This window comes from Pseudophryne corroboree, chromosome 8 (genome assembly GCF_028390025.1).
Source record: "Pseudophryne corroboree isolate aPseCor3 chromosome 8, aPseCor3.hap2, whole genome shotgun sequence".
Lineage (NCBI taxonomy): Eukaryota > Metazoa > Chordata > Amphibia > Anura > Myobatrachidae > Pseudophryne > Pseudophryne corroboree.
In genome coordinates, this window is record NC_086451.1 from 21409556 (window position 1) to 21432225 (window position 22670).

A 22670-nucleotide genomic window follows, 5' to 3' on the forward strand; every position below is an offset into this window, starting at 1 on the left:
GCACCTGGCGCACTGCATGCTGCAATAGTAATAGTAATAGTTGTCATTTTGCCTTTGGGCACTGGTGGCGCTCCCCTCGTTCCCTGCCCTGTACTCACATGTCTTGAAGTGACCCTGTATACTGGGTACCATTGTCTCTAAGCAAGGTATTATTAATGGCTCACCCTACAGAATGTCTGCCCCCACTGTGTGCAATCTTCAGCTGCTCATTACAAATGAGTCTTTACCAGAATGATACTGCCGATTGCACCAGCAGGGGGCGTAGCAGCACACCCGAGGACACTCACTGCGCTGCCGACATAGCCGACACAGGCCTGTCTCTACATACACCTGCACCTATGTATACAGTATGTCTCCACATAAATGTAAATCACTCTTACCAATGACACCAAAAATATCCCTGATGTTTGGAATGAAGATGACCAGCAGATTGACCACTATGAGCAGGCAGACGGCGATGAGAATGTGCCGCCACCAGCGGAAGTCCTGCCCCGGGCAGAGGAGCTGCTGGATCGCTCTGCGGATCTGTGGAGAGAGCCGGGACAGGAGGATGAGGCGGGTGTGAGAACCAGACGGACAAGAGCAGAGAAGGCGGCAGGAGCTCCGCTTACCGGAAACAAGACAACCGGCACGGTGAGCGTGACCGCCACCAACACGGCGAGGCGTACACACAGCATGATCCTGTCCAAGGGGTCCACTTTGATATATGTGTGGAGCATCTCCGGCTCCACGTCACCTGTAAGGAGAGAGTAACGACACTCAACCAGCCGTCTGCCCCCCGGAACTTACACCTGATAAACGCCTTCCACCCCCCCCCCCCCCCCATCTCTCAGGTGCCCCCAGTCCGGGTGATTTATCCCGCACCACCCCCACTACTCCACTTTCCGTGACTCTTACCGTAGAACGTTAGGTACCCGAACACGGCGGTCATCAGGTACATGACAAACATGGCAAGTATGGAGACATTGGCCACATTCTGCATCCGCGTCTTGGTAGCTCTTGATGCATAAAAGAAACAGCGCGTTATACATACTGTAGAAGGGGTGCGCAGTAAGCCTTCACTTTCAGAATCCATTTCAAGCTTCTCACACTCACTTACAAAGCCCTCACCCACTCCTCTCCCATCTACATCTCTGACCTTATCTCCCTTTACACTCCCACCCGTCCTCTTTGCTCTGCTAATGCTGCCGACTCTCCTGTCTTCTGATTACTTCCTCCCACTCCTACCTCCAAGATTTTTCACGTGCTGCACCACTTCTTTGGAATTCCCTACCTCTCGCCCTCAGACTCTCCACCTCTCTACAAAACTTCAAACGGGCTCTGAAGACCCATTTCTTCACCAAACCCAGCGTAATCTCATCCTAACCCTCTGTTCCACGCTCTCTATGTACCCCATCTGTCTCACTCCTGTCTGTCTACCCCTCCCCTTTAGAATGTAAGCTCTCACGAGCAGGGCCCTCTTCCCTCATGTGCTTATCCTTTCTTACTTTAATAATCCTCAACTACACCAAATCCATCAGTCTTCTGCCCCCTGATACTTATTCCAGTGTCATCTGCATATGTAGCTATGTTTATTTACCCTGTACTTGTCCTATATTGTCATCAACTGTAAGTCACTGTTTTCCTGTTTGATTATTTGTTTATGTACTCTGTAATTGGGCGCTGCGGAACCCTTGTGGCGCCATATAAATAAAGGATAATAATAATAATAAATAAGCAATGAGGCGGGTTGGCCAGCAGGGGGCGGAATCTTATTTGCAAACTGACTATTAAGGAAAATTTGAAGGATATTAAAGCCCAATGAGCAGGCGGGTCCACCAAAGTCTGCATCAGGAAAAGCAGGCGACTTTGGGCGGCGCCGTGCGTCTCGTTAATGTTGCAGGTAATTGTTCTGCGAGCGCTGGTCCTATTTATGAAGGGTGATAGAGGTGCTATGGGGGTCATTCCGAGTTGATCGCTAGAAGCTTTCGGATGCTGCGCAGCGATCATGCAAAAAATCGGCACTTCTGCGCATGCGCATGCGGCGCAATGCGCATGCCCGTCGTACTATTACAATGAATGGTGTCGTTTCACACCAGGTCTAGCGAAGCTTTTCAGTCGCACTGGTGGCCGCAGAGTGATTGACATGAAGGGGGCGTTTCTGGGTGTCAACTGACCGTTTTCAGGGAGTGCTCAAAAAAACGCAGACGTGCCAGGAAAAACACAGGCGTGGCTGGGAGAACGCAGGGCGTGTTCGTGACGTCAAAACAGGAACTGAACAGTCTGAAGTGATCGCAAGCGCTGAGTAGGCCTAGAGCTACTCTGAAACTGCACAAAAATATTTTGTAGCCGCTCTGCGATCCTTTCGTTCGCACTTCTGCTAAGCTAAAATACACTCCCAGTGGGCGGCGGCATAGCGTTTGCACGGCTGCTAAAAACAGCTAGCGACCGATCAACTCGGAATGACCCCCTATGAATGATATGTTGGATCATTTATGTCACAGAAGATGACACAGCACTGCCAGGTAGCCAGACCGGCCCTGCCAACCAATCAGCTTCTTGGTATCATTTATTAAATACATGCTGCAAAATGATAGGTAGAAGCTGAGTGTTATGAGCAACTTCTGCCCTCAGCCATTCGCTTAAGGGTTTGATAAATCTCCCCCAGTGTACCCTCATACACATACCTGCGCAGTTCAGTGTATATAGGCAGGACCTCTGGATGACACACAAAGGCAAACGCCACAATAGGGATGGAATACGCGGTCTGAAAGAAGTTCAAATGTTGTTATCACTTTGTGGCTCAAACAACTGCAGACTCTGGAAAGCAGCGTGAGGGGGTGAGCCGGCGCCCAGCGCCCGAGCCAGACGTACCTGCGTGTTGATGGTAAATAATTTAGCTGTGCACGCATCCTCTGTAGTGTTGTACCCGTTGGTGTAGACCGTGCCAACGTGCTCTGTAGATGTTCCGTTCAGTGGGCACGGTATCACAGTTTTCTTGTAGATCACCTGGCCGGGCACAGAGCAGAGGGTGAGATTTACGGAGAAAGTGACCCTGGGGAAAGGACGGGTTTCCCACGCGGGAGAGGCGGAGCCCTCAGGAACACAGAAGGGATATTGCAATACCGTCAGTTTACCAACGTAAATTACGCAAATGTACGGATGGTGTAATGGTAGCATTACTGCCTCACATCACTGATGTCACGGGTTCAATTCCCACCATGACTCTAACTGTGTGGAGTTTGTATATTTTCCCCGTACTTGGGTGGGTTTCCTCCGGGTACTCCGGTTTCCTCCCACAATCCAAAAATATACTGGTAGGTTAATTGGATCCCAACTAAAAAATGTTACGGTCGTCTAATAAAATATTGGAAGATTTATTTCAGAAACTGTCAGATTGGATTCCCTTTGCTAAAAGACGCTCTGTAACATTATTATATAACGTTATTATATAGCCGTGCCGTGCTTAATATACTCCTCAAGCCCTGAAAAGAACATTTTTAATCTACCAATTAATTCACTAGACTCACTCCTTCCAAATGACAAAATATATTTTTCCTTAATTTGACTATGATAGGGCAACTCAGAAACAGCCCCTTGATGTGGGCAATGTATGTCAGCATGGGCAGTGTGAGTATGTCTGGGTGGTGTGAGTGTCAGGGCAGGCAGCGGGAGCATGACAGGGTGGTGTGAGTGTCAGGGCAGGCAGTGGGAGCATGACAGGAGGGTGTGAGTGTCAGGGCAGGCAGTGGGAGCATGACAGGGCGGTGTGAGTGTCAGGGCAAGCAGTGGGAGCATGACAGGGCGGTGTGAGTGTCAGGGCAGGCAGTGGGAGCATGACAGGGTGGTGTGAGTGTCAGGGCAGGCAGTGGGAGCATGACAGGGTAGTGTGAGTGTCAGGGCAGGCAGTGGGAGCATGATAGGGTGGTGTGAGTGTCAGGGCAGGCAGTGGGAGCATGACAGGGTAGTGTGAGTGTCAGGGCAGGCAGTGGGAGCATGACAGGGCTGTGTGAGTGTCAGGGCAAGCAGTGGGAGCATGACAGGGCGGTGTGAGTGTCAGGGCAGGCAGCGGGAGCATGACAGGGTGGTGTGAGTGTCAGGGCAGGCAGCGGGAGCATGACGGTGGTGTGAGTGTCAGGGCAGGCAGCGGGAGTATGACAGGGTGGTGTGAGTGTCAGGGCAGGCAGCGGGAGCATGACAGGGCGGTGTGAGTGTCAGGGCAGGCAGCGGGAGCATGACAGGGCGGTGTGAGTGTCAGGACAGGCAGCGGGAGCATGACAGGGTGGGGTGTGAGTGTCAGGGCAGGCAGCGGGAGCATGACAGGGTGGTGTGAGTGTCAGGACAGGTAGCGGGAGCATGACAGGAGGGTGTGAGTGACAGGGCAGGCAGCGGAAGCATGACAGGGTGGTGTGAGTATCAGGACAGGTAGCGGGAGCATGACAGGAGGGTGTGAGTGTCAGGACAGGCAGCGGGAGCATAACAGGGTGGGGTGAGTGTCAGGGCAGGCAGCGGGAGCATGACAGGGTGGTGTGAGTGTCAGGGCAAGCAGCGGGAGCATGACAGGGTGGTGTGAGTGTCAGGGCAGGCAGTGGGAGCATGACAGGGTGGGGTGTGAGTGTCAGGGCAGGCAGCGGGAGCATGACAGGGTGGTGTGTCAGGGCAGGCAGTGGGAGCATGACAGGGTAGTGTGAGTGTCAGGGCAGGCAGCGGGAGCATGACAGTGCGGTGTGAGTTTCAGGGCAGGCAGCGGGAGAATGACAGGGTGGGGTGAGTGTCAGGGCAGGCAGCGGGAGCATGACAGGGTGGTGTGAGTGTCAGGGCAGGCAGCGGGAGCATGACAGGGTGGTGTGAGTGTCAGGGCAGGCAGTGGGAGCATGACAGGGTGGGGTGTGAGTGTCAGGGCAGGCAGCGGGAGCATGACAGGGTGGTGTGTCAGGGCAGGCAGTGGGAGCATGACAGGGTAGTGTGAGTGTCAGGGCAGGCAGCGGGAGCATGACAGGGTGGTGTGAGTGTCAGGGCAGGCAGCGGGAGCATGACAGGGTGGTGTGAGTGTCAGGGCAGGCAGTGGGAGCATGACAGGGTGGGGTGTGAGTGTCAGGGCAGGCAGCGGGAGCATGACAGGGTGGTGTGAGTGTCAGGGCAGGCAGAGGGAGCATGACAGGGTAGTGTGAGTGTCAGGGCAGGCAGCGGGAGCATGACAGGGTGGCGTGAGTGTCAGGGCAGGCAGTGGGAGCATGACAGGGTGGTGTGAGTGTCAGGGCAGGCAGTGGGAGCATGACAGGGTGGTCTGAGTGTCAGGACAGGCAGCGGGAGCATGACAGGGTGGTGTGAGTGTCAGGACAGGCAGCGGGAGCATGACAGGGTGGTGTGAGTGTCAGGGCAGGCAGCGGGAGCATGACAGGGTGGGGTGTGAGTGTCAGGGCAGGCAGCGGGAGCATGACAGGGTGGGGTGTGAGTGTCAGGGCAGGCAGCGGGAGCATGACAGGGTGGTGTGAGTGTCAGGGCAGGCAGCGGGAGCATGACAGGGCGGTGTGAGTGTCAGGGCAGGCAGCGGGAGCATGACAGGGCGGTGTGAGTGTCAGGGCAGGCAGCGGGAGCATGACAGGGTGGTGTGAGTGTCAGGGCAGGCAGTGGGAGCATGACAGGGTGGTGTGAGTGTCAGGACAGGCAGCGGGAGCATGACAGGGTGGTGTGAGTGTCAGGGCAGGCAGCGGGAGCATGACAGGGTGGTGTGAGTGTCAGGGCAGGCAGCGAGAGCATGACCGGGGCGTATGAGTGTCAGGGGGGTGTGAGTGCCAGTGACTGCAATGAGTATATGGGTAAGTGGTGCGAGTGTTAGGGTGGATAAAGTGGACTTGACAGTGTGAGTGCCACTGCTAGAGTGTGAGTATGAGTGCTAGGTGCGAGATTGCTTCTCATACACTCATAGTGACACCGATTACTGCTCTATGCTGCCCCCTATAGAAATTCCCATGCAATAACAATCGGACAACTGCCAAAGATTGTAGCTCACCGCGCACAGGAAGAAAACCATACAGGTTAGAGAGAAGCCGCTCGTGTAACCCAGATAACCTGAGAGGGAGAGAGAGATTAGGGGGGGACACCTGTAATATCTGTATGCACACTGCGTTCTCATGTCATTATTCTGGATACTTAGAGCAATCTCAGATGTTGGTAAACTGTAGGAAGAGCACTTGTACTGGGGCCTTGCGTCTTTCTGCTACATCCCACTCTCACTCACCTGCACGCAGGCATCTGTGATCACCTGTGTACAGGAAGGATTGCAAGTCCTATTGCGCATGCGTGGGGAGGAGGGGAGGAGTGGAGGGGGGTCGAGGGGGATTCTTAGGGCTTGCTGCAAAGCCCATAGGGCAGAGGTTCCCAAACTGTGTGCCGTGTCTCCCTGGGGTGCCTCGGGACACTTGCACGGGTGCCCTGGCTTGGTGGTCCAGGACCAATTCAAATTATTCATGGTCAATATAATAGGCAAACCCAGTGCTGGTGGCTGCCAGTCATAAAATATGTGGCCAAACAGAAGCAAATCTTGTCCCTCACCACACAACTGACCCTAAGGATGACATATAAACACGATCTACTTAATGTAATATTTCTTTCTACATTTCTCAATAAGAAATTTTTGGCCTAGGGGTGCTGTGAAAAAAATTCTGATATTCTAGGGCGCCGTTATTCAAAAAAGTTTGGAAACCACTGGCATAGGCTTTTATAGACAACGCCCCTTATCTTGCAGAAGCTCCGGGAAGTTACGATTTCTGGAGCTCGCAGCATTCAGGCACATGACACCCCTATAGCATGCCGCGTGCCCGCAGCGAGTATCTCTGGTCTCCGCCGAGGACACTTTTTAATGCATATGGTGATCCCTATGTATTGCAGTTTTGCTGAGTTTTTACAACATTTTATACTTTAATACATTTCATTATTATTTATCGTATAGGGCATTACTGGGTGTTACTGAGTATTCCATACACAGTACAAAGCAGACTGTCCACCTGTCACTAAAAAAAATACACTCCAAGCTGTACATCCATCTGCACATCAACACACAGTACACTAGACACCTACCCCGATAGACAGATGACTGGTCACATGCCATACACTAACACACAGCACAGTCCGCCCATCAGTCATACACTAACACGCAGCACAGACCACCTACCAGTCACACTAACACACAGCACAGACTGCCCACCAGCCATACACTAACACACAGCACAGACCGCCCGCCAGCCATACACTAACACACAGCACAGACCGCCCATCAGTCATACACTAACACACAGCACAGACCGCCCATCAGTCATACACTAACACACAGCACAGACCGCCCACCAGCCATACACTAACACACAGCACAGACCGCCCACCAGCCATACACTAACACACAGCACAGACCGCCCATCAGTCATACACTAACACACAGCACAGACCGCCCATCAGTCATACACTAACACACAGCACAGACCGCCCATCAGTCATACACTAACACACAGCACAGACCGCCCACCAGCCATACACTAACACACAGCACAGACCGCCCATCAGTCATACACTAACACACAGCACAGACCGCCCATCAGTCATACACTAACACACAGCACAGACCGCCCATCAGTCATACACTAACACACAGCACAGACCGCCCACCAGCCATACACTAACACACAGCACAGTCCGCCCATCAGGGATACACTAACACACAGCACAGACCGCCCATCAGTCATACACTAACACACAGCACAGACCGCCCATCGGTCATACACTAACACACAGCACAGACCACCCATCAGTCATACACTAACACACAGCACAGACCACCTACAGTCATACACTAACACACAGCAAATACCATCCACCAGTCATACACTAACACACAACACAGTCCGCCCATCAGTCATACACTAACACACAGCACAGACCGCCCATCGGTCATACACTAACACACAGCACAGACCACCCATCAGTCATACACTAACACACAGCACAGACCGCCCACCAGCCATACACTAACACACAGCACAGACCACCCACCAGCCATACACTAACACACAGCACAGACCACCTACCAGTCACACTAACACACAGCACAGACCGCCTACCAGTCATACACTAACACACAGCACAGACCGCCCACCAGTCATACACTAACACACAGCACAGACCGCCCACCAGCCATACACTAACACACAGCACAGACCACCTACCAGTCATACACTAACACACAGCACAGACCGCCCACCAGCCATACACTAACACACAGCACAGACCACCTACAGTCAAACACTAACACACAGCAAATACCATCCACCAGTCATACACTAACACACAGCACACACCGCCTACAGTCATACACTAACACACAGCAAATACCATCCACCAGTCATACACTAACACACAGCACAGACCACCTACAGTCATACACTAACACACAGCACAGACCGCCCACCAGCCATACACTAACACACAGCACAGACCACCTACAGTCATACACTAACACACAGCAAATACCATCCACCAGTCATACACTAACACACAGCACAGTCCGCCCATCAGTCATACACTAACACACAGCACAGACCGCCCACCAGTCATACACTAACACACAGCACAGACCGCCCACCAGTCATACACTTAACACACAGCACAGACCGCCCACCAGTCATACACTAACATACAGCACAGACCGTCCACCAGTCATACACTAACACACAGCACAGACCGTCCACCAGTCATACACTAAAACACAGCACAGACCACACACTAACACAAAGCACAGACCGCCCACCAGCCATACACTAACACAAAGCACAGACCGCCCACCAGCCATACACTAACACACAGCACAGACCGCCCACCAGCCATACACTAACACACAGCACAGACCGCCCATCAGTCATACACTAACACACAGCACAGACCGCCCACCAGTCATACACTAACACACAGCACAGACCACACACCAGCCATACACTAACACACAGCACAGACCGTCCACCAGTCATACACTAACACACAGCACAGACCGCCCACCAGCCATACACTAACACACAGCACAGACCACCAGCCATACACTAACACACAGCACAGACCATCCACCAGTCATACACTAACACACAGCACAGACCGTCCACCAGCCATACACTAACACACAGCACAGACCACACACCAGTCATACACTAACACACAGCACAGACCATCCACCAGCCATACACTAACACACACCAGCCTTGCTACCACACACAGAGCAGCCCGCCTGCACAAAACACAATCTGATCAGAGATCTTACCCAGATGTTTCATGAGAGCGAGGGGGAGGATGATGAGGATGCTGACTATGATGATGAGGATGTTACCATTTAGATACCAGTCCCTGCGAAGAAGAGAACACTCAGACACTGGCAGTGTGACGAGGTGCTGCCCTGTACCCAGGTATAACACACACACAGGTACAACCCTCCAAATCTTACCCAGTTTTCTCAGTCAGCCCCAGGAAGGTCTGAATCACGACGGGCAGCTCATACTTGATGATGTATAAATAGCTGGACATTGCTGGAAGAGAAAGGAGACGCTGGCGTCACATGATCCGTCTGCCGTCACCGTGGGAAACACATCAGCCTGGTGTGATCTACAGTTACACTGTACGGAGGCAATATAAAGCATCGGCGGCTGGCACTGCCACCGCTGCCTAGGAGAGAATGGGCAATGCCCCCAGATCCATAACAGAGGATGGCTGATTGTGTGACGCTCTGCGGAGGCCCGGCAGAGTATGTGGAATGCTCTGCAGATAGAAAATGTTCCTTTGCAGTAATGCCCCACAGTAATATTACACTGCGACAGCACGGTATACATCCATCATTACTCCTCATATAAAGGATCATTCACAGAGGCTAACGATTTAGGGCCTAATTCAGACCTGATCACAGCAGCAAAACTGTTCTCTAATGGCCAAAACCACGTGCACTGCAGGTGGGGCAGATGTAACATGTGCAGAGAGAGTTAGATTTGGGTGGGGTGTGTTCAAACTGAAATCTAAATAGCAGTGTAAGAATAGAGCAGCCAGTATTTACCCTGCACAGAAACAATATAACCCACCCAAATCTAACTCTCTCTGCACATGTTACATCTGCCCCACCTGCACTGCACATGGGTTTGCCCATTAGAGAACAATTTTGCTGCTGCGATCAGGTCTGAATTAGGCCCATAATCCAGATAGACGTTATCCAAAGGGTGGGGGGAGCATTGTGGGACGCCCTATCCAAATATGTCCCTTTCACTCCATAAACCCTTGGGTAAAAGTACCTATATATGGTTTGCCTCTCCCTATATGAGAGGTAGGTAAGTACATATAAGTGTCATTCCCTGGGATTCCTCTAAATATGTAAAAGTCACCATGGGAAAAGTTTTTTATGATTTTTGTCATTAAAAAATTTATTTCAATCCGGTGCCACACGAACCCCTTATAAATCCCCCAACAAGTCCATGTTAAATCTGATTTCATGAATTCATGGTCACTGGTCCCTGTCGCTATATAATAATACATCAGTAGCATGGTGCATATATGACCTACACATGTCACCGTTTTATAACTACATGCCAAGAGCTCAATAAGCGAATGTATAATACTGTATATGGTCAGTCTATTAATCCACACCCTTAATACACTATATAGAGCAGAGGTTCTCAAACGCGGTCCTGAAGGCACCCCAACGGGCCAGGTTTTAAGAATATCCATGCTTGGCCACAGGTGACTTAGGGGGACATTTACTAAGCAGTGATAAGAGCGGAGAAGTGAGCCAGTGGAGAAGTTGCCCATGGCAACCAATCAGCACTGAAGTAACATCTATAATTTGCATACTATAAAATGATACAGAGCTGCTGATTGGTTGATGGGGAAATTTCTCCACTGGCTCACTACTCCACTCTTATCACTGCTTAGTAAATGTCCCCCTTAGTGGCTAATTCAGACCTGATCGCTGTTGTGCGAAACTGCAAGGCGGCCGATTATCGAATGACTGCGCATGTGTACAGATCGTAATGCGCAGGCGCGAGGCCAAACTGTGAAGAAATCCTTCAGGTTTTTTTATCGCTAGGCGTACACAGGCTGAGTGACAGGAAGAGGACGTTTGGGGGTGGTACCTGGCCGTTTCTGGGAGTGTCGGGAAAAACGCTGGCGTTCCCAAGCGTTATCAGGGTGGGTGTGTGACGTCAGCTCCGCCCCGATCAGCCTGTGTGTATCGCACTGTAGGAGTAAGTCCTGGGCTGCGCACATACTGGAAACATCATTAGATGGTGAGTGAGGTGTGAACGGATTTGCAGCTGACCGGCGTTTGCAAAGCTTTTCGCACGGCGTACGCAGACTTGCACGGGGCGGATTGTCACTCTGTCTGGGCGGCGACTATCCGATCGCAGTCCTCTGCAAATTCACACCAGCGCAATCAGGTCTGAATTAGGCTCTTAATTAGCGCCTCAGTCAATTTGATTTTTTTTCTGTGCTGAGCCATGGATATGCCGAAAACCTGGACTGTTGGGGTGCCATGAGGGGCGCGTTTGAGAACCTCTGGTAGAGAGGAGAGATTTTAGTATAAAAGTGTCTCAGCGACTAGGATGCCAGCCACAATGATAAGCCGGGAGCCGGTGTTCCAGTATGGCAGCCCCAGCCTGTAGAGGAGCGCGCTCCGCACATTACACAGTAACAGAGAGTGCAGAATGAGTCTCACCGCCCACGTTGTGCATGGTAATGATTAAGGCAGCAAGGATTTTCCCTCCGGACCCAAACGCTCTTTGTCCAAGTTGCTCATAGGCGCGTATACCTGAGAGAGGAGGAGGAGGGGGGTGAGGGCGGGTGATGAAAGGTGAGAGGAAGAAGGAGGAGGGGGGGGGGGGGGTATAAAACCAATGGGGGTCATCTGCAAAGTGTAAATGGCAGCTCAGCAGTGCCTGCTCTATGTGCAAATGCGCCTAGATTTCTGCAGAAATAAACGCTTGAAGACCCCCCCAAGAGAAGAGGATGCCTGAGACATAATGTGCACTTGGTAAATGACCTCAGGTGCAGGGAAAGGGCCATAGGGGGGGGGGGGGGGGGGGATATAATAACGACAAAAAGCCGGGGATATAGTATGAAGGACGGTGCACAGGGGGACAGTCACTCACCCACAACACCGGAACACTTGAGGAGGAGGTGGATGGAGTAAGCAGACAGGAGGGCAATGGATAATAAGAGGAACCTACAGGAGAGAAACAGAAACAGCTTTACGGTCTGGGGGGCTTCTGTGACAGGCTGCGAGGTGGACAGGCAGAGTGTGCGTAGACGGAGGACAGGGTGTGTGTACGCGTGTGTGTGGTAGCGGCTCTTGCCAAGGGCAACCAGGCTTTTTGCCCGGGGCGCCGCTATCCTAAGAGCGCCGCTACTAATCCACCCTCCCTCCCCGCTCCCCAGGCCCTGGCTGCAGCAAGCGCCATGTGCGCCCGCTGCAGCCGGCGTCGCTGCCTAGTGTCAGTGCGGCGCTGCTATGGGAGAGACGTCATGATGTCTCTCCCATAGAGAGGAGCTGGTGCCCGGAGACAGCAGCTACGGCAGCGGTCCGGAAGCAGGAGCGAGGCTGGTAAATATTGTGTTGTCTTTTTTATAGGGTTTCAAAGCGGCGCTACTGCAGGGGGCACATACTTTGGGCACTACTACAAGGGGCACATACAGGGGGCAGATCTACAGGGGGCACATACTGAGGGCACTGCTACAGGAGGCACATACTGGGGGCACATACAGGAGGCACATACTGGGGGCACTACTACAAGGGGCACATACAGGGGCAGATCTACAGGGGGCACATACTGAGGGCACTGCTACAGGGGGAACAGCTACTGGGGGCAAATCAACTGGGGGCACTGCTACAGGGGGCACAGCTACAAGGGACACAGCTGCTGGGGGAAAATCTACAGGGGGGCACAACTACTCATGACACAACTACAGGGGGCACATACTGGGGGAACTGCTACAGGGTGCAAATCAAGTGGGAGCACAGCTACAAGGGACACAGCTACTGGGGCACTACTAAAGGGGACACTGCTACAGGGGGAACAGCTACTGGGGGGAAATTAACTGGGTGCACAGCTGCTGGGGGCACAAGTACAGGGGGGATAACTGTGGGCACGCCCCTTCCCTATGAAGAAGCCACGCCCCTGTTTTGGTCGGCGTGCACCAACTGTATTTTACCTGGAGGGGGGGCTCCTCAACTATCCCTTTAATAGGATAAACTGAGCCAGGCTAGTCGGACTCTTAATCCCCCGCTGTATTGTTCTCTCTGTATTGTATTGCAGCTGAGAACAATAGATGAAAGGCTTATGCTAATACGCCTTGGTGCACCTAGGCGCAGCAGAGAATGCCTAGATGAGCAAGGCTCCATATGTGTGTGTGTGTGTGTGTGTGTGTGTGTGTGTGTGTGTGTGTGTGTGTGTGTGTGTGTGTGTGTGTGTGTGTGTGTGTGTGTGTGTGTGTGTGTGTGTGTGTGTCTCGGCCTGTACAGCACCCGGTCTGCATGCAGTGACTGTGGGAATGTGATCCTGCAATCTCTCCAGCAGCAGCTGGTAAGGTTATTCCACTTGTAGAAGCTGTTCATGGAAAGGACTTTCCCAACGTGATAGTAGCCTGGATCCGGGCCAGGAAAGTGTGCGGCCGGGAGGAGGGACAGATACTCACACAAAGAGAATGATCCCCGTATTAGACATTGCATAGGCCAGGCCAAGGATGCCGCTGCCCATGATGGCGTTGCTGAGGTTGAACACAGACATCCCGAAGGACGTTTTCCCTTCAAACTGTGGATGAGACAGCAGAGGAATCAGCCAGGGAGAACAGGACGCTCACACACTGCCAATAACTGTGCACTACCATGAGCAGGGACTATAGCTGCCATCCTGTAGCCTTCACCCACCCCAACCACAGCGGCACATACTGCCATGTACAGGGAGCAGGGACTATAGCTGCCATCCTGTAGCCTTCACCCACCCCAGCCGCAGCAGCACATAATGCCAATGATATATGACAGTGATGGCTAACCTTGACACTCCAGCTGTTGTTGAACTACACATCCCAGCATGCCCTGCTACAGTTTTGCTATTTGGCCTTGCTAAAACTGATGCAGGGCATGCTGGGATGTGTAGTTCAACAACAGCTGGAGTGTCAAGGTTAGCCATCACTGATATATGATATACTTACCATACTATCCCTTTAAACCAGGACACTCATGGATTACACAGGCTCTGGGGCTGATTAAAAAAAAACAGGTGAAATGCAGGCTTGAAGAAAGCCAGCCCCGGACCCTGTGTAGTTCATAAGTGTCCGGGTTTAAAGGGATAGTACAGTAAGGGCGACATGTACTAAGCAGTGATAAATGTGGAGAAGTAAGCCAGTGGAGAAGTTGCCCATGGCAACCAATCAGCATCGACGTAACAGTTAAAATTTGCATACTATAAAAATGTACAGAGCAGCTGATTGGTTGCCATGGGAACTTCTCCACTGGCTCACTTCTCCACTTTTACCACTGCATGCCCCACTAAGTATACTTACACAGTGATGTCACTGGTTCCTAGTGAATTGATAGGCTGCATAGTCATTACTGTTAATCCCGCCCACAACATGTCTGCCTCCACACACCGGAGGAGATTCAATTGCACGCTAGCTGCCATCAACAGCTGACGTTGCGCATTGAGTCCTATTGGAGAAAGAGCGCTATAGAAATAAAATAATAATAATTATTAATATTAGTATTATTATTATTTATCTGCCAGTTGCCGTATGCTGATTCTGCTCCCACCGCCACATCCCGTGAGAAGAATCAGCCTTCTGTGAGCATAACGCCCCCTGGTGACCCTTCCTTCCTTGCTTAAATAAATGTGTCCCGTAAACGCACGTTTGCACAGTATGGGGGTCATTCTGACCCGTTCACTCGCTGCGTTTTAACACAGCAGAGCGAACGAGTCCCATCTGCGCATGCGCCGGAATGCGCCGGCGCATGGCATACGCGCGAAGGCCGTAGCAGCGATACAATCGCCTCTGCCTGATTGACAGACAGATGCAGTCGCTGGGCGAGAGGGGTGCAGAATGGCGGCGTTTGGCCACCGTTTCGTGGGTTTGGTCCGGCCAATGCAGGCATGGCCGGGCCAAATGGGGGGCGGGCGGCAGCAGCTGCGTGACGTCACACGCAGCCGCTGCGGGCCGGGGAGCAATGAGTAGCTCCCGGCCAGCACGCTAAAGCTGCGCTGGCTGGGAGCTACTCTTGCAGTGCAAAGGCATCGCCGCTGTGCGATGCCTTTGCACTTCTGCGAGGGAGGGGGCGGCACTGACATGCTGGGCGGACTAGCCCTGTTCTGGGCATCCCCCCGCATGTCAGGGAAGAAAATCGTAGCTGTGCTAAATTTAGCACAGCTACGATCAACTCGGAATGACCCCCTATATACACTGCCTGAGAGATCATTACGGATTTGAAAAATGACAGGAGCTGATTGGCTGGTGCGTAATCACTGCTTTATCACATCTCCAGGCTTAATACATCTGCCCCAATATTTGTAGCAGAGAAACTCATTTTTTAGTGCATATGTAACTCCAGCTTGACATGGGGGAGAACTGGAGGCTTGATGTCACCGATTATAACTGGGCACAGATCTCATTTTTGGACGATGAATCAGAATAATGGGGGTCATTCCGAGTTGTTCGCTCGTTGACGATTTTCGCCAACGGAGCATTAAGGCGAAAATGCGCATGCGCATGGTACGCAGTACGCATGCGCTAAGTATTTTAGCTCAAAACTTAGTAGATTTGCTCACGTCCGAACAAAGAATTTCCATCGTTAAGTGATCGGAGTGTGATTGACAGGAAGTGGGTGTTTCTGGGTGGAAACTGGCCGTTTTCTGGGAGTGTGCGTAAAAACGCAGGCGTGCCAGGATAAAATGCGGGAGTGTCTGGAGAAACGGGGGAGTGGCTGGCCGAACGCAGGGCGTGTTTGTGACGTTAAACCAGGAACGAAACGGGCTGAACTGATCGCAGTGTAGGAGTAAGTCTGGAGCTACTCAGAAACTGCTAAGAATTTTCTATTCGCAATTCTGCTAATCTTCCGTTCGCAATTCTACTATGCTAAGATTCACTCCCAGAGGGCGGCGGCTTAGCGTGTGCAATGCTGCTAAAATCTGCTAGCGAGCGAACAACTCGGACTGCACTGCGTACAGTTTGGAATTGAGCGCGCACAAGTGCAGACGGAGCAGAGCCATGCACGCCCACACTGGTCACAGTGTGCATTGGGGCGTACAGGGTAAATGCACATTGGTGATGGCGACTATTATCAAGCCTGGTGCTCATATAGGAGCAGTCGCACTGCAAGGTGCTTACCCTCTGCGCATGGGGGTATATGGGCATTTCTTCCATACAGACAGTTTTTGTGCAACATGCTCCCAATTTACCTTCAACTGTGAATCAGCGACCACTGCGCTCTCCATCACTCGTCTAATTACATTCGCAGTAAAATACGATCTGAGAGACGCACTTTCCAGGAATCAGTAACTCTTTTTATTTACACAAATTCCAGGGAAGCGTCTACCAGGAATAATCTCGCTCTCTTGTAACAGACCAAGCGGCCGATGTAAGTTACTAGGCAGCGAGATGCAGGCGTGCGCGCCATTCCGGTGAGGCTACCTAGATTTTTACAGCAGTGATCATTTAAAATGTAGAACCAGGTTGGTTTTGCCTTTTAAAGTATTGTCGCTTTAAAATTAAGGGCGGAACCACACCTGTCCCTGCATCTCCAGGCTATGACATAAGCCCCCATGAATAAGTCATTCATTTGCTCATCCATTTACTAAGCTACGGGGAGCTGGGATACTCACATCAGTGAAGTGGGATTTTTGGCTGGTTACATGATGCAGGAACCCCTCCTGCTCTTGGCTGACCTCCTCCTCGTACCTGGAATACAAACATAGCATATTCACTAATCACACATAACATGCTTTTCTCCTATGTCACTAATCACTCGCACCACATGCCGCTAGTCTCCTGCAACACACATGATCAGCAAACCCACACATGACATCTCATATACTGTTTCCTCTTTATCTTTGGATCACAGATTACATTAGCAGAGAGGAAAAAGACTGAGCAGCGTTCTAGTAGCATAAAAACAAACATGGAAGGAAAACGGATTATAGCGATATCTTTCCTCAGTGGATGCACAAATTACCAGCTCTCCCAAGATAAGGTGTCCCCCCTCCGTGTCTTTGCTCACCCCTCATCCAACGTCAGTCTGTCCATGTTCAGGCTCCCCGGCACGCTTCCATTCAACATGTGCGATTCTTCTGCATCACGCAAATTTTCCATCTCCATGGTACGTTTATCACTTAGTTAATAGCAGATCAGGGGGGTCCCAGACACAGTGATTTAGAATGTTATCCTAAGGTTGGGAATGACACAAAGAAACGTGGGTGAGGTTATGAATCGAGAGCAAAAGGTGGCGCAGATTTACAAGTACTGGGGCCCATTTATCAACCAGTTTTTAGCTATTCAAAACTCGTTGCGTATGATAAATGGATCTCCAGCCAATCAGCTCCCAACTGTCACTTTTCAAACACATGACAAGAGTAAAAAGAGGCCACTGGCTGTATATATATATATATATATATATATATGCGCTCGCCCACCTACTGTATGCTGACCAACGGGATCCCAGCTGCCGGCAACGTGTACGAAACGCATATATATATTTATTTAAATTATCTCTCTCTAGATATATATAGATATATATATATATATATATATATTTATTCAGCCGATCACCGTAGGCAGCTGGATCTATATATATATATATATATATATACACACACATATATATATATATATATATATATATATTCATATTCAGCGGATCACCTTAGGCAGTTAGATCATAGGTTCTAACTTCTAATAGATCTTCTCACAGAATCACAAGTGAAATAATTTGCTCCTCCTGTGGATCTTTTGGGGAGATGTATTAAACCTTACAGAGAGATAACGTGGAGACAGGTAAAGTACCAGGCAATCAGCTCCTAACTGCCATGTTACAGGCTATCCCCCCATAGTGCCTAAGCCTAACACCTCCAGCCCCTAAGCCTAACCGCAATACTTACCTTCGGGATGTCAGCTGTCGGTGTTCCGGTGCCAGTCTCCCTAAACACATCATATATATATATATATATATATATATATACACACACACACACACACACACACACACACACACACTATATAATGCTGCAATAAACAGCACTGCACAACTAAGGGTGACGGCCCGTCATGCAGTTGTCGCTCTAATATCCCAGAATTTCCAGCGACAGTTCTCAAATCCCACCTGGTTCCCAGTTCTGTGCAGGTGTCAGGGGAACGCAGCCGGCGGCTCTTACACATCTATAAATAAACACTATTACTGCAAAAGCTTTAGTTTGTTTTTAACCAGAAGTTAAACAACGTGACACCAAATGCAAATAAGATTCCCGGAGCCGGCGCTGAATATCTGAGACATAACTTTGCATCGCACATCAAGATCAGCAAGTCTTCTAAAGAGGCAGTATAAAGAAATATTGCATACGCTAGGGACAGGCAATAACTAGAGTGATGGGGACACGGCTGTAAGTATCCCTCTGGCTTTTTGTCATTATCATTTGGCCACGGTCTCACGGCAACGCCCGCTTAGTAAATGCAATTATACATAGACATTACTCCCCGGGGTGAATATAAGGCGTATTCGTAATCTGGATACACAGTATTTCACTTTTAAAAACTTTATAGAGCTTAATAATATCAGTGCCTATCTTATTTATACAGTGCCTAGGGATAACCATCGGTATTTCCACCATAGGATAATGCTTTTCGATGGTACCATTGTTTTTGAACCATCAATTGCTTAAACCCACGATGGTACAGTTGCACGCAGGCGTAGTAGGCAGAGCTGGACTGAGCTTGTACAAAGGACTACTGCGGCTGGCTCAGTGTTTCTCCCTGGGGTGTATCACATCACACACATCGGGAGTTGCGACAGTTTTCTAGGCACATCAGAGCCAACAACTGAGTCCTTTTATGCAGTTTCTCAGTTCTGTGGGTTGCATTATGGAAGCATTGTTGGTGCGTCGCTGTAGTGGTTTATGACTCATGCACTCAATCGCATGCACTGGAGGCCACACTCTGACGAAGATTCTGTACACCGCATGGGGCTGGTACATGTACCAATGGTGCATCCGATGGTTGCACCTGCAGCCGCTCAAAGTGGTCCCCTCAGTCCTTGCGCAGCAAAACGCACGGTTATACACCAGAGAGGGGATGATACTAGCATCAGCAGGAAGTTGCAGATGCGACTGCGGCAAAAGAGTTGTATGCCCAATGTGCTGCTCTTGCCAGGTCTAGCATCAGGTTTTCCCCATGCGCCTTCTAGCTCTGGACCCCATCCCGGGCTCTGCACCCTTGCTGCCGACGCCATCCTCCTGCCTTCCCTAGGGGCGCAAGTGCAGCACCTCAGGTATTTATTCCTGTGGTGAGGTGACCGCTGACATAGGGAAGGTGGGAGTTCAAAATGGGGCAGAAGTTCTGTCTGTCTTCTGTACGAGAGCAGCTTCCCAGTATTCCCGCATTGGATACAGCCCCGTCGTACAGCTGAATGAGTACCTTTGTTAGAGTTTCTCCAACTTCTGACTGACTTGGTTTCACCTTCAGCCTTCCTGGACTCTGGAGCAGATGTTATCTCCTCTGTGGTCAGTCATCCGACCTTCAAAAAGTGAAACACGAGTCCTCTTTGTTCTCAACTTAACAGGACCATAGTTATGATCTGCACTGTATGTTCAAACAAGGTTTTATTTGGTAGCCTCACTAGCCAGCAGGAGAGTTTCTTGCCTTCATGAGGAAGAAGGATGACGGCCTCAGGACCTGTGTAGCTATGACGGTTCGAACGCGTTACCCAAACTGTTTGACTTGGATGAGCAATGCTAAAACTAGATCTGAGATTGGCCTACAACCTTATTCAAATAAGACATGGAGACAAGTGCTAGATAAGACTGCCTTCAATACCAGACACAGACATATCTAATGAAGCACTCCATACCCACCTAGTTGGCTCTATTTGGGATCACTGCAAATCCAAATGTGAAACCACCTCCTGCCCTGCCCCCGTCACTCCCTTATGACACAGTCCACCATTCCCTCCAGGTTTTAACCGCACTCACTTTCTCCCATTGATAGATGGAGGTAGTAGGGTGGTATCTGATTTCCTAGATTCGAGTGGTTGTGCCTCTTTGGGTTCTTTGCAAAGTAATTTTGGTATACCTACTTTAACTGTTTTGCCTAAATACAAATTTGACACTTTGTCAACTCTCTTTCCCTTTGCTAAAAGTTGCTAGACCTATGACCCCGTTTGAATCTTTGTGCCTCCATACTCAGCTTTTAAAGGGTATTATTTATATTCTTTATAACCTCTTGCTCCATGCTAATTTGCCGGTCACTCCATGTCATGAGCTTCAGTGGGAAAGGAATCTGGGGAGTCCAAGTTACGATGACACTTGGTCGGTAGTGCGGGAGAGGGTCTCTAAGGCTTCTATCTCCTCCTTGGTTAAAGTCAATGCTTATAAGGTCTATTATAATGGTACCTATTGCCCACCTGCATCGTAAAATGTATAACTCAGATTGGTTCTGGAGAGTCTACAACGAGGCTGGCACTTTTTCTTTTTATATATTTGGTGGTCATTCCCAAAGACAGCTGAATTCTGGGATGAGGTTACCTGCCTCCTTTTGGAAGTTATTTAAATACCATTCACTAAATCACCCTGGTCTTTCCTCCTTGGCTGTCCAATAGAGAGCCTCACTAAACACGCTGGCAAGCTGTCTCTTCAATTCTAAATGTGGCTCGCTGCCTCATTGCTAGAGGACTAAAATGTGTTGATCCTCCTTCTCGCCAACAACGCTTGGCTGTTTTCATGGAAAACTGTTGAAAATGTCCCTGCCAAAATGGCCACCACCTCAGAGGAGACAGCTGTGAAGGATGCTAGAGGAGGTGGCAGCCATTTTGGAAGGGACATTTACTAGATACTCAGGGAAAGGAGGCAGGCACGAACAGCTGCAGCCTGAAACCCCTGACAATTAACAGGTAGTGTGGCATAATTTGTAAGGGGCATTACTGTGTGGAGCATAATATGGTGTCAGGGGCATAATATAGTGTCAGGGGCATAAGCGTGTGGCAGTATAAGGTGCAAGGGACATTACTGTGTGGGGCATAATAAGGTGTAAGGTGCACTTAATGTTATAAGGGGCATTACGGTGTGTAGCATAATGTGTAAGTGGCATCTCAATAAGTGGCATAATGTGTAAGGGGCATTACTATAAGGTGACATCTCCATGGCATGCAAAATTTGTATCCGCTAAATGGAATGGAATTGTGGGTCGGGGGCGTTACTGGAGCGGAAAGGAGGCACTTGGGACTGTGGCTTTCCCCGTTTAATGGCAGTAAATAGGTTGACCGATACAACATGCCGACATGGAATAGATAGTACAACAGGTCAAGAGGGTCAAAAGGTCAACATAGAAATGGTTGACACAAGTTTTTTTTTTTGTGGGTGTAATTTTGAATGTTTAACCATATCTAAGTCAAATTACTGTAAAGGTGTACGCTCGCCACGCTTCGGGCAAGGCGCCGTGCTGCGCTACCGCTGCACTCGGCACCGGTTACTGTTCCCAATCCTAGTCCATGTGGATGGTAAATGATGAAAAAGTTGGAACAGACACCTTCACGAAATAAAAGCATTTAAGAAAAAAATATACAAATGTGAAACATATAACCAGGGACGGCCAGGACCGCTTGTGTAGATCAGCTGTAATACCGCCTGGTGCTGATGCCAAGTCTCACTATCTGAACTTGTGCCAGCCCTATAGCAGGTACAGATTTTCCAGCTGAGTATGGCCGCCACTGTGGACGATGAAGTGCCTGTGTACGCAAACACATCGTCGACAAGCCCGCGCTTCTCCCGTAACCCGCCCGTAAGGCGGGGGCCATCGCGCGCATCTGTTTAGTCACCGCTCAGGAACACCCTGGACTTTTCCAAGACATTTCCGAAACCGCACGTCTCAATTGCACTTGGCCGGAACTTTAACCGGCACTGATTATAATACAGTTCCAATGTTCTTATCCACTCATGATTGCCTGAAGACCTAAGAGAGGTTTTTACAATCAAAACTAAAGGAAAAAAGGTCAAAGTTGAATTAATGTAAATGGCTGTATTAGCTAGTAAGCCAGGCTTTACAGGCCCATGTGGGCGTGTCCTGGGCAGGGCCGGATTAAGCCTTGGGGGTGCCTGGGGCACTTAAGACAGGGGAGCCCCGATGGAAGGTGGGGGATGTATATTAGATTGTGCATACCTCCAAACATTACCAATTTCAGGTGGGACAAAATGCTCTCTACCTGGACTTCCTTGGTAATATATGATTGGCGTCACCTGTGTTGAACTATTTAATTGATAAGAAAGGACTTTCACCACAGGTGATGGCAATCATAAATTAAGAAGGAAGTGCAGGTAGAGAGCATTTTGTCCCTCCTGGAATGGGTCATGGTGGGAGGTATAGATTGTGTATATTACATTTATACCAATGGTGTATATTAGTTTTAAAGTAATAGTTTAATAATGCCTGGG

The 22670-nt window shown here is 50.1% G+C and overlaps 1 protein-coding gene across 10 annotated transcripts in view; it reads right to left on the reverse strand.

Moving 5' to 3' along the window:
* SLC38A5 (solute carrier family 38 member 5) overlaps positions 1–22670 on the reverse strand; it is a 34773-nt gene that overhangs the window by 7505 nt on the left and 4598 nt on the right. For 7 of the 10 annotated variants that reach the window (XM_063936033.1, XM_063936030.1, XM_063936028.1 and 4 more), the window contains 13 exons: positions 17258–17422; positions 16863–16938; positions 13687–13802; positions 12144–12217; positions 11711–11803; positions 9461–9542; positions 9281–9363; positions 5993–6051; positions 2854–2988; positions 2667–2746; positions 898–998; positions 612–736; positions 381–525 (listed from right to left, as the gene is read on the reverse strand). In XM_063936033.1, coding sequence (XP_063792103.1) covers positions 381–525; positions 612–736; positions 898–998; positions 2667–2746; positions 2854–2988; positions 5993–6051; positions 9281–9363; positions 9461–9542; positions 11711–11803; positions 12144–12217; positions 13687–13802; positions 16863–16938; positions 17258–17355 — 1267 coding nt within the window. In that variant the 5' untranslated portion in view covers positions 17356–17422. Of the gene's footprint in view, positions 1–380; positions 526–611; positions 737–897; positions 999–2666; positions 2747–2853; positions 2989–5992; positions 6052–9280; positions 9364–9460; positions 9543–11710; positions 11804–12143; positions 12218–13686; positions 13803–16862; positions 16939–17257; positions 17423–19662; positions 19763–22670 lie in introns of all 10 variants that reach the window. The other 3 variants (XM_063936031.1, XM_063936029.1, XM_063936032.1) reach the window with 1 other exon arrangement.